General features: G+C 36.2%; 1 protein-coding gene across 1 annotated transcript; it reads right to left on the bottom strand.

Annotated features, from left to right (window-relative positions):
* Positions 1 to 505: 505 nt before the first annotated feature.
* On the bottom strand, positions 506 to 1,352 carry LOC137951174 (uncharacterized). Its single transcript, XM_068797761.1, has 3 exons — positions 1,273 to 1,352; positions 1,085 to 1,172; positions 506 to 1,030 (listed from the first exon to the last, which is right to left on the bottom strand). Exons 1-3 carry the CDS (start codon positions 1,350 to 1,352, stop codon positions 506 to 508), a joined length of 693 nt encoding a protein of 230 aa, XP_068653862.1.
* Positions 1,353 to 10,980: the final 9,628 nt, after the last annotated feature.

Raw genomic sequence — 10,980 nt, forward strand, 5'->3', positions numbered from 1 at the left:
GAGGGCAAGCAGTTGATTAAATGAATGAAGGTAGAGAGTGCTTCACACCAAAACCGGGGAGGAACTAATGATTCAATGAGAAGGGTGCAGACCATATCAAGAAGGTGATGATTTTGTTGCTCAGCAACCCTATTTTGTTGTCGTATCGAGGGACAATATCGCTGAGAGATAATGTCTTTGCTTTGAAGAAAGTCCTAGAATTCAGTAGACATGTACTCGCCTCCAGAGTCAGAGTGTAGTACTTTAACGTGAGCAGAGAATTGAGTTTCAATAAGTGCAAGAAACCTCTTAAAGATGGCAAAAACTTCAGACTTGGCCCATAAGAAGTAGACCCAAGTAAACTGACTAAACTCATCAATAAAGGTGAAAAAGTACTTATATTGTGCATGCGAGACAACAGAAGGAATTCCTCAGACATCACTATGAATAGGTCAAAGCAGTGGGAGGCATGCATGACATGATGAGAAAATAGTAAAACTTTACTTTTTCCAAGTTTGCATGATGATCAGTCAAAATAAGTATCAAGAGAAGTGCAGTCTTGACTGCCTAATATACTAGATTTAAACATTATACGAAGGACATCCGACTTTGGGTGGCCTAGATGTCTATGCCACATCTTAGTGCCAAAGCCAATAACATTACATGCAAAAAAAATTATAGGAGAACTTGGAATAAAGGTGGATAGAAAGACTTTAAGTGGAAATAGCCAACCCAGTTTAGGCTCCTTCGTGATCACCTTCCCCGATGCTTCATCCTGTACAACACAGCCAGAGCGAGAAAACTGAACATTACAATTTTTATCAACCAGTTGACCAACATATAGAAGGTTTGTCAATAGGTCAAGAGACACAAAGACATCAACTAAGGAAGGGGAGAGATCACCAACAACACTGATATGCAAAGAGCTACCATCAATAGTGTTGATGTGCAGGTTTCCATCATACTTTCTTACGTTAGAAAGAGACCCTAAATTGTTGGTCATGTGGTTAGAGGCACCAAAATAAAAATACCATGGCTGAGTAGAGATTTTCTACTCACGTGAGATACCAAAAGTATAAAAAGAATATATGATCATTTGTTGTACCATTTCAGGGGTGAGAGTGGTTGAACTTGCAGGTGCTGGAGGAACCGGAATTGTAGTAACTGGGATGGCAGTCGACAATGCTGCATAACTAGAAGTACCAGAGGAGGCATGATAAATTGTATTCTTCTTTTTTTCGGGGTGAGTAGCGCAAGATGCGATGAGATGACCCAGATTCTTGCAATAGTTACAGGACTTTCTTGGGGCATTCCCGAGCAAAGTGACCATATGCCACAGGAGCCGAGATATCAGCCTGGACTCGATGTTCCATGCCAACCTGTGTAGCAATGCACTACTCCTTCCTAAGAAGTTCATTCAAATAGGCATCCAATGACGGCACTGGATGACGATTCATCAGATGTGATCGAGCAATCTCAAATTTTGGATGTAGCTTCATCAAGAATTGTTCCCTTTTACTGGTTTCATATATGGCTTGCACTGTAGAGAGAACAGCAACATAGACATTCTCATAAACAATATCAGTATAGTCAACCCACAGATTTTGGAAGCCCTAGAAATATTCTTCAATGGAATGGCTTTCTTACATGAAATTTGCCATTTCAAATTCAACTTAAAACCGACGGGCCGTGTTGTTTTGATGATAAACCTTGTGGAGGTAATTCCACATATCCGTTGTAGTTTTCTAGGGCCTCAGATTAAGGACTAGATGAGGCTCAATGGATCCAAGTATCCAGGTCATGAATCTAGCATCTATCGTGGTCCATTTTAACAATGCTTCATCATCGTGAGGTGTCAGATCACTCCCATCAATATGACCCCATAAATCTTTTCCCATGACAAATAACCAGAAATGAAATGCCCAGGCACTATAGTTCTTACCCGTGAGCCGAATAGGGGAGAAATCTAACTTGTCTGTTGACATTGTAAGATCGAGATTTTGTTGAGATATTCAAAAATACCACCCCGCTAAAAATTCCAGATTTACCCCTACGGCTGCCAACAAATTCCAGATCTGCCCCCATGCTTTTAGAAATGCCAGATCTGCCTCCCACGATATGAGAAATTCCAGATCTACCCCCACACCTTCAAAAATTCCAGATCTGCCCCCCACACTTTTGGAAATCCCAGATCTGCCCCCATAGTTTCTGAAAATTATAGAAACTACCTTATGCAAATAATTTCATTCCATATCTTACGTAAACAATATCATCCGAGCTCAAAAATAACCCCATCTGTCCATTCACCTTCCCGGCGTGAATCACTCCTCGGAGCTTGGACAGAGATTTCCGACCACTTTTCTGAGTTCAGATGGAGTTTTCCAACCACCCCCAAGAACTCTATCGAACTCTGAGTCATCGGACAGTAGCTCGTCGGACAGTGGTTCTTTGGGTGGAAACTATTCGGATGGAGATGGCTTGGTCACTCTTTGGATGGAGCTAGCTCTGATACCATGTCACCGAAGGTTTCCAACAGTAAACCAAGGCTAATAGATCAGCCAAGGCCAGAGTTCACGTTCTGGTCTTCACAGGGATGAAAAGCGTCGGACAGAGGGTGATGGCATAGAGTAACAAAGAGCTCACAACTTATACAGCGATGGATGGAACCACCACCACCTCACTGGGCTGACGGGATAGTCCAGACAAAGAGCATTGCACTCTCTGTTTTCTCGGCGAAGACGACGAAGATGAAGGAGGCGAAGAGACTTTCTGAATTCCTTTCGTGTGCCTTTCTTCCTTTCATTATGTATTTAAACTTAGGTCTTAGAGTAATATTATAAAATGGGCCATGGGCCCAAATCAATGCCACCCATCCCATTAAGCCTTATCTAATTACCCTATGTACATAACCCAAATTATACAAAAATTATGAACATAAATTCTATCTAATATACATTTCAAGATATCGTAACAGGTGACTGGTCCTTAGATAGCCTAAAGTGAGTAGCCAAAGGAGTACTCACTGGTTTTGCATCATTCATGTTGAATCTGCTCAACACCTTCTTCACATATTCTTCTTGTGATAGTTTCAAGACATCAATCTCTCTAGTAATCCTCATCCCAAGGATTTGTTTTACAACACCCAAATCCTTCATTGCACACTTCTTCGACAACTCCCTTTTCAAATTATCTATTTCCTGTTTGCAAGCACCTTCTATCAATATGTCATCAATAGAAAGCAGTAGAATGATATAGGATTCATCATGCTTCTTCACATAACAGCAATGATTTGCCAAGCACCTCAAGAAACCACTACTACTATAAACGTGTCAAACTTTTTATACCATTGTCTTAGGGCTTGTTTCAGACCATACATGCTCTTTGAAGTTTGCACCCCATTTTCTCCTTTCGTTGCGCTTTAAACCCTGAGGTTGCATCATGTAAATTTCTTTCTCCAATTCACCATGAAGAAAGGTTATCTTTACATCCAACTGCTCTAAGTGCAAGTCTTCATTTGCCACTAGTCCAAGCACTGTTCTAATAGTATTCAATTTCACTACTGGAGAGAAAATCTCAATCTAGTCAATGTCTTCTTTTTTGTTGAAAGCCCTTTACCACAAGTCTTACTTTGTACCGCTTGCTACCATCATGTTCGCCTTTTATTCGGTGTACCCATTCATTATGCAAGGCCTTCTTTCATTTTGGCAGCTTGGTTAACTGCCATGTCTGATTAGATAACAATGAATCCATCTAATCCTGCATGGCTAACTCCCACTTGGTTGATTCATCAACTTTCACGACTTCCTCATAACTCTCTGGTTCACCTTTATCAATCAACATAATATAATTAAAGGTAGGAGAGCACCTTTATGGTGGTTTGCTAGTTCTGGCAGATCCCAAGAGTTCAGTCATAGGAATGTTTTGATTACTTCTAGAGGTATGCTCTCCTGGTCTTTCTGAGCAATATTCTTTTTGGAAGATGGGCTCCAGCCCACACGACCAAGGAAGGCCCATATATCTAAGAATATCATAAGATGGGCCACATGACCAAGTAAAGACCATAAGATGGGCCCAAGCCCATAAGGAGTAGGACCTACCATGATTACCATGTTCTGGCATCCTTATCACATAAATTGGAAGATCAAGAAGGACTCACAAAGGCATCTTTATCTTATGGTCATGTCCTAGAAGAGTTCTAGTTTGAGTTATGTTTGTCTTTTATCTATATTGAGTTATTTAATTATTCTAGGACTTATCTTTAAGTTTTAGACTTTGGGTGTAATTGGGACAAAGGTAGTTTTATTGTAATTGGACTCTACTACCTTCCTCTATTATATATAGAGGTTTATGTACTCTGATTATAATAAGTCAATGATAGTCAATGAAGTATTTTCTCTTTTTCATAAATTCAACATGGTATCAAATCAGGTTCTGTGAGTTGACTTGGTCAACCCACAGAGATAATGAGATCCTCTTCTCTAAACCCTAAACCCTAATTCTAGGTTTGTAGTTTTTTTTTAGTCCCTACACCCATAGTTTTTTTTTGCGTTTTTCACCTCTATACTGAGATTTTCATATTGATTATTATATATTGATGAAAATATATTTGAGTCTACATTCCAAGGAAATACTATTTTTTTTCGATCGGAGTTATCTACATAGAAAAATTGATACTTGAATGAGAAAAGGTCAGATTGCAAAAGAGGTTCAGCAGCAGAAAGCTTCAACTTTTGATGTATTTTATGCTATCAAGAACAAAACTTTATATGAAGATATATATAAAAGGAAATATCTATAAGTCTATTCTCTTACATATTCAACCAATTTTCAATCGGATTTATCTACAAAGATAAATTGATATTTGAATCAGCGAAGTTCAGATTGAAAAAATGGTTCGAGCAGCAGTAGAAAACTTCAACTTCCTAGGTATTTTATGCTATCAAGACTGAGACTTTATATGAAGAATTATATATCAAAAGAAATATTTTTAAGTATATTTTCTTACCTATTCAACCAATTCTCGATCTGAGTTTTTTATAAGGAGATATTGATCTTGAAAGAGTCAATTGTCATACTAGAAAAAAAGGAGAAATAGTGCTTAGTTCGGCCAATTGACAGAGACCGAAATATATCAGATTATTTATCTTTTGATAATAATATTTTATGAAGAGAAATTATACTTGGATGAAAGATATTTAAGTTAGTTTAATAAGGAGAATGTTTCATGTCAATCTGATTTATATTTAAAGATATATTCGCATTGGAAGAATCAAAGGTCATGCTGGTATTCTGTTGTATTGAAAAATCCGAATTTATGCCCTTTGTTTTGCATCACTGTTTGAGTTGCTATACAGGAAAATATCTCACTTCTCCCTGGTTTAAGGGCTTATTACTACATCTATGTTATTTGGGCTTATTTATGCATCTATGATATTTGGTTCAAGCTGGGATAACTGCCATTACCTCCCAGCTTGAGGGGGAGAAGTAGAAGAAATAGAAGAAAGGAGTATTTTATTCCATATGTTGTGGATAAGTTTATGTGACCAAAATATTCAAGAAAGGGGGAGCACAAAAGATGAAGCTTATGCATCTAAGAAAAAATATTTATTTTGGATTATGATTATTTCATGGGTCATTCTACAAGGTTTATTATTTTGGTTCGTGTTATATATGTTGGAAGATGGTCATGTTACATTACAGTTGCTGCTATTATGTCTCCTTGGATGAGACATTATTATTGAAGAAGAGGTGGCCCCAATACCTTTTCTCATGCCATAATTTTTTTGACTCTCAAAAATATCACGGTTGGGACACCATGAGAGTCGGTGCTCAGATTGGGACATCATTATAAATAAACCCACTATCCCCCCCTGTAATAGCTTTTATTACTCCTACCACTTGAGAGTCATTGTCTTGTGGAGGGACACGGTGGTGGACACTTCAGAGCAATGTCCATAGATACACTACCTATAGAAGACAAAGTGTGCCCTACATCCAGCATTAGGACTAGAGTATGGAGCAAAGTCTTACCGGCTAGGAGTGATTTTTTATCTCACTTATATTATGCCAATAGGGCCTCATGGAAGGACGCAACAGCATGAGGGGGAGTGTTGGAAGATGAAGGCATATTATAAGATGTGCCATTTTACACAAAAAGAATCTATACACCATTTGCAGCAAGCTGGGAGTTCATGATGTTCTCTCACCCCCAGCTTGAGGGAGAGTGTTGAAAGATGGGCTCCAGCCCACATGACCAAGGAAGTCCCACAAGATGAGCCCAAGCCCATAAGGAGTAGGACCCACCATGATTACCACGAGTTGGCATCCTTATCACATAAGTTGGAAGATCAAGAAGGACTCACAAAGGCATCTTTATCTTATGGTCACGTCCTAGAAGAGTTCTAGTTTGAGTTATGTTTGTCTTTTATCTATATTGAGTTATTTAATTATGCTAGGACTTATCTTTAAGTGTTAGACTTTGGGTGTAATTGGGACAAAGGTAGTTTTATTGTAATTGGACTCTACTTTCTTCCTCTATTATATATAGAGGTTCATGTACTCTGATTATAATAAGTCAATGATAGTCAATGAAATTTTTTCTTTTCCATAAATTCAACAATTCTCCATCTCAATAGCTGGAAGATCTCTCAACTAAATCATTGCAGACTTCTAGGCTTCATCATTTGTGCTCTCGGACTCTGTTCTCAACTTATCTTTAAACAAGGCACCTTCATTTAAAATCATGTCCTTGCTCTTGATAACCTTGCAACTTTGGTCACCTCAGAAGCGATAACCAAACTCGGTACCACCATAGCCAATAAAAAAAGATAATTTAGATTTGGCTTCAAGTTTACTTTTAGTACCAGAATCAATGTGAATATAAGAAACACAACCAAACACTTTCAAGAAAGAAAGGTTAGTAGTTAGAACCACCAAGGGAAGTAATAGTTGAAGGCCCCCACACATCAATGTGAACCAACCCCGATTTTGTTGTCTTTTGTCCTTTCTAGCCTTAGAAAAGTAAACCCTTTTCTACTTGCCAAAAATATAGCCTTCACACAAACTGTTGTTACTGTTTTCAACCATGGTAGCTTCACTTTGGATTGAAGCACTTTCTTTCCCTTCTCACTCATGTGATCGAACCTATAATGCGACAAGTCAAAATCAATAACAGGATCAGCAACTGCAACCATGTCTCAGCAACTGGAAGTGATGTAAAGAGTTCCAATTTTAACTACCCATGCAACAACCATGGATCCCTTTGTGACTTTCCAGGAAGCACCATTAAAAGTCTGTTATGGTCCTGGGGTTAAGTACCTATGACTTCCGCTCCTAACAGGCTGGTCTTTTGAGTAGTATTGGCTAGGTGCTTAAAATTTGATCTTCCCGAGCCATGAATCTTGTCACCCTTCTTCTTTCTCTTCCATCCAGATTGGATGTTGACGCTGGGAGAGAAGCTCTATTTCTTGAACATGGAATGGTGATTTCGGAATAGAGATGATTGAGCTGTGAAGGAAGCTCGACCTAGACCTCTAAGGGAGAATCCGACCTAGACCTCTGAGGGAAAATCTGACCTGTCTAAACTAGATTTCTCAATGCTTAACTGGCAAGGTTAAGGCACGTCGTGCGACTAGTCCAAGCATCTCAAACCTTATCTTCACTTACATTTATTATAGATGTCAATTTTTTGCATACATCAACTCTAAAAATTTCATTTTTTTTTTGTGATCTATTTGCCTTATCTTTTTGTTTAGAAAAAAAAGGGAGGGAGAAAACTCAAGTTTGGATTTGAAAAAAATTGAACATCCAAAATGGAAATGCACAAATGCAAAGAGATATAATTCACAAAAATGTTTGTAATTTTTAGGGATTGTAAACTCTTTTAGTTTTTTATATAATAGGTTTTGCAATCATCGGAAAGGGGATGCAAGGGATTTATAACTGAGTGTTGACTCTCAAACCATAAGTCATTTCTAAAAAAAATTATAGCCGTTATGAATCATTAATCGATCAAAACCTTTACGATGATCTATGATTGTTAGGTCAGATTTTTTAAATAAGCAAAAAGTTGGTTGTTTGGCTCTGGTAAATATCCCACCACACATTAACTTGAGAATTTAATTTTTTCTACTCCTTGAAATTTTTGGATCATTATTAGGTCATTTTCATCTTCAACATGTTTTAGGCATGCATATCCACATTTAAAACTTGTTATGATCAATTAGAATCTCTTTCTCATAAAATTCCAAGCTATTAGGGGATTTACTAGTGGAATTTTCCAAACATGGATAACAACACTTCGGTGTTCATTTTTAGTGCATGAAAAAAATTCTTCACTTATATTTATTATAGTTTTCATTTTTTTGCATACGTAAACTCTAAAATTTTCATTTTGTTGTGATCTATTTGCCTTTGCATACGTAAACTCTAAAATTTTCATTTTGTTGTGATCTATTTGCCTTACCTTTTTGTTTACGAGAAAAAAAGGGCGAATGAAAGCTCAACTTTGGATTTGAAAAAAAATTTAACAACCAAAATGGAAATGCTCAAATGTCGAGAGAGATAATTCCAAAAATTATTTGTAATTTTTAGGGATTGTAAATTCTTTTAGTTTTTTTATATAATAGTTTTTGCAATCATTAGAAAAGGGGGCATGAGGGATTTTTAACTGAGTGTTGACTCCCAAACCATAAGTCATTCCTAACAAAATTATAGCCGTTACACATCATTAATCGATCAAAACCTTTATGATGATCTATGATTTTTAGGTCACCTTTTTGTAAATGGGCAAAAAGTGGCTTGTTTGGCTCGGGTAATATCCCACCACACGTTAACTTGAGAATTTAATTTTCTTCTCCTTGAAATTTTTGGATAATTAGGTCATTTGATCTTCAACATGTTTCAGGCATGCATATCATTATTCAAAACATGTTAGAATTGTTGTCAATCTCGGCTATTAGGGGTTGTACATGTGAAATTTCACAAACATGGATAACAGGACTTTGGAGTTCTTTTTTAATGTGTGAAATTTTTTTCTTCACATACATTTATTATAGTTTTCAATTTTTTGCATACATAAACTCTAAAATTATCATTTTTTGTGATCTATTCGCCATATCAGTTTTTGTATAAAATAGGTTTTGCAATCATCGACAAAGGGGGGGGGGGGGGGGGGGGGGGGGGGGGGAGTGAGGGATTTTTTACTGAGTGTTGAGTCCCAAACCAATAGTCATTCCAAACAAAAATTATAGTCGTTACACATCATTAATCGATCAAAACTTTTACAATGATCTATGATTGATTGGTCAGCTTTTTGTAAATGGGCAAAAAGTGGCTTGTTTGGCTCGGGTAAATATCCCACCGCGCGTTAACTTGAGAATTTAATTTTTTATACTCCATGAAATTTTTTGGATCATTATGTCATTTTCATCTTCAACATGTTTCAGGCATGCATATCTATATTTAAAACATGTTAGGATCAATTAGAAATATCTTTCTTTTAAAATACCAAGCTAGTAGGGTTGCATTGGCGAAATTTCCCAAACATGGATAACAAAACTTTGTAGTTCATTTTTATGGCGTGAAAATTTTTTCATCACATACCTCTATAATAGTTTTCTATTTTTTTCATACATAAACTCTAAAATTTCATTTTGTTGTGATCTATTTGACTTATCTTTTTGTTTACGAGAAAAAAAGGGAGAGTGAAAACTCAAGTTTGGATTCGAAAAAAATTGAATATCCAAAAAGAAATTCACAAATGCAGAGAGAGATAATTCCAAAAAGTATGAGTAATTTTTATGGATTGCAAACTCTTTTAGTTTTTTATATATTAGGTTTTGCAATCATCGAAAAAGTGGGGGCAATGGATTTTTAACTGAGTGTTGACTCCCAAACCATAAGTCATTCAAAATAAATATTATAGCCATTACACATCATTAATCGATCAAAACCTTTACGATGATCTATGATTGTTAGGTCAGCTTTTTGTAAATGGGCAAAAAGTGGCATGTTTGGCTCGCGTAAATATCACACCGCACTTTAACTTGAGAATTTAATTTTTTCTACACCTTGAAATTTTTGGATCATTAGGCCATTTGCATCTTCAAAATGTTTCAAGCATGCATATCCATATTTAATACGTGTTAGGATCAATTAGAAATCTCTTTCTTTTAAAATTCCAAACTATTAGGGCTTGAACTGGTAGAATTTCCCAAACACGGATAACAAAACTTTGGTGTTCATTTCTAGTGCGTGAAATTTTTTTCTTCAAGTACATTTATAATAGTTCTCTATTTTTTGCATATATAAACACTAAAATTTTCATTTTTTTATGATCTATTTGGCCCACCTTTTTGCTTACGAGAAAAAAGGGAGAGTGAAAACTTAAGTTTGGATTCGAAAAAAAATTGAACATCCAAAATGGAAATGGACAAAATGCAGAGAGGGATAATTCAAAAAAGTATCTATTATTTTTAGGGATTTCAAAATCTTTTAGTTTTTTATTTATTAGGTTTTGCAATCATCGGAAAAAGGGGGCAAGGGATTTTTAACTGAGTGTTGACTCCGAAACCATAAGTCATTTCTGACAAAAATTATAGCAGTTATGCATCATTAATCGATCAAAAACTTTACGATGATCTATGATTGGTAGGTCAGCTTTTTGTAAATAGGAAAAAATTGGGTTGTTTGGCTCGGGTAAATATCCCATCGCACCTTCACTTGAGAATTTAATTTTTTGTACTCATTGAAATTTTTGGATCATTACATCATTTGCACCTTCAACATGTTTCCGGCATGCATATCCATATTTAAAACATGTTATGATCAATTAGAATTCTCCTTCTTCTAAAATTTCAAACTTTTAAGCGTTGTACTAGTGGAATTTCCAAAACATGGATAGTAAAACTTTGGTGTCCACTTTTAGTGCGCGAAAAATTTTCTTTACAAACATTTATTATAGTTTTCAATTTTTTGCATACATAAACTCTAAAATTTTCA

Source organism: Aristolochia californica, unplaced genomic scaffold, assembly GCF_029961685.1.
Source record: "Aristolochia californica isolate CCGP_79_NKW_82.1479 unplaced genomic scaffold, dmAriCali1.0.hap1 SCAF_15, whole genome shotgun sequence".
NCBI classification, from domain to species: domain Eukaryota; kingdom Viridiplantae; phylum Streptophyta; class Magnoliopsida; order Piperales; family Aristolochiaceae; genus Aristolochia; species Aristolochia californica.

What these genes read in the sequence shown, in the direction of transcription:
- LOC137951174 (XM_068797761.1), bottom strand. Translation starts at nt 1,352, where the DNA reads ATGGAACATCGAGTCCAGGCTGATATCTCGGCTCCTGTGGCATATGGT. An exon ending in GAATGCCCCAAGAAAGTCCT is followed by an intron (nt 1,173 to 1,272) that starts GTAACTATTGCA and finishes TGGTACTTCTAG; the next exon opens with TTATGCAGCATTGTCGACTG. An exon ending in CCACTCTCACCCCTGAAATG is followed by an intron (nt 1,031 to 1,084) that starts GTACAACAAATG and finishes TCACGTGAGTAG; the next exon opens with AAAATCTCTACTCAGCCATG.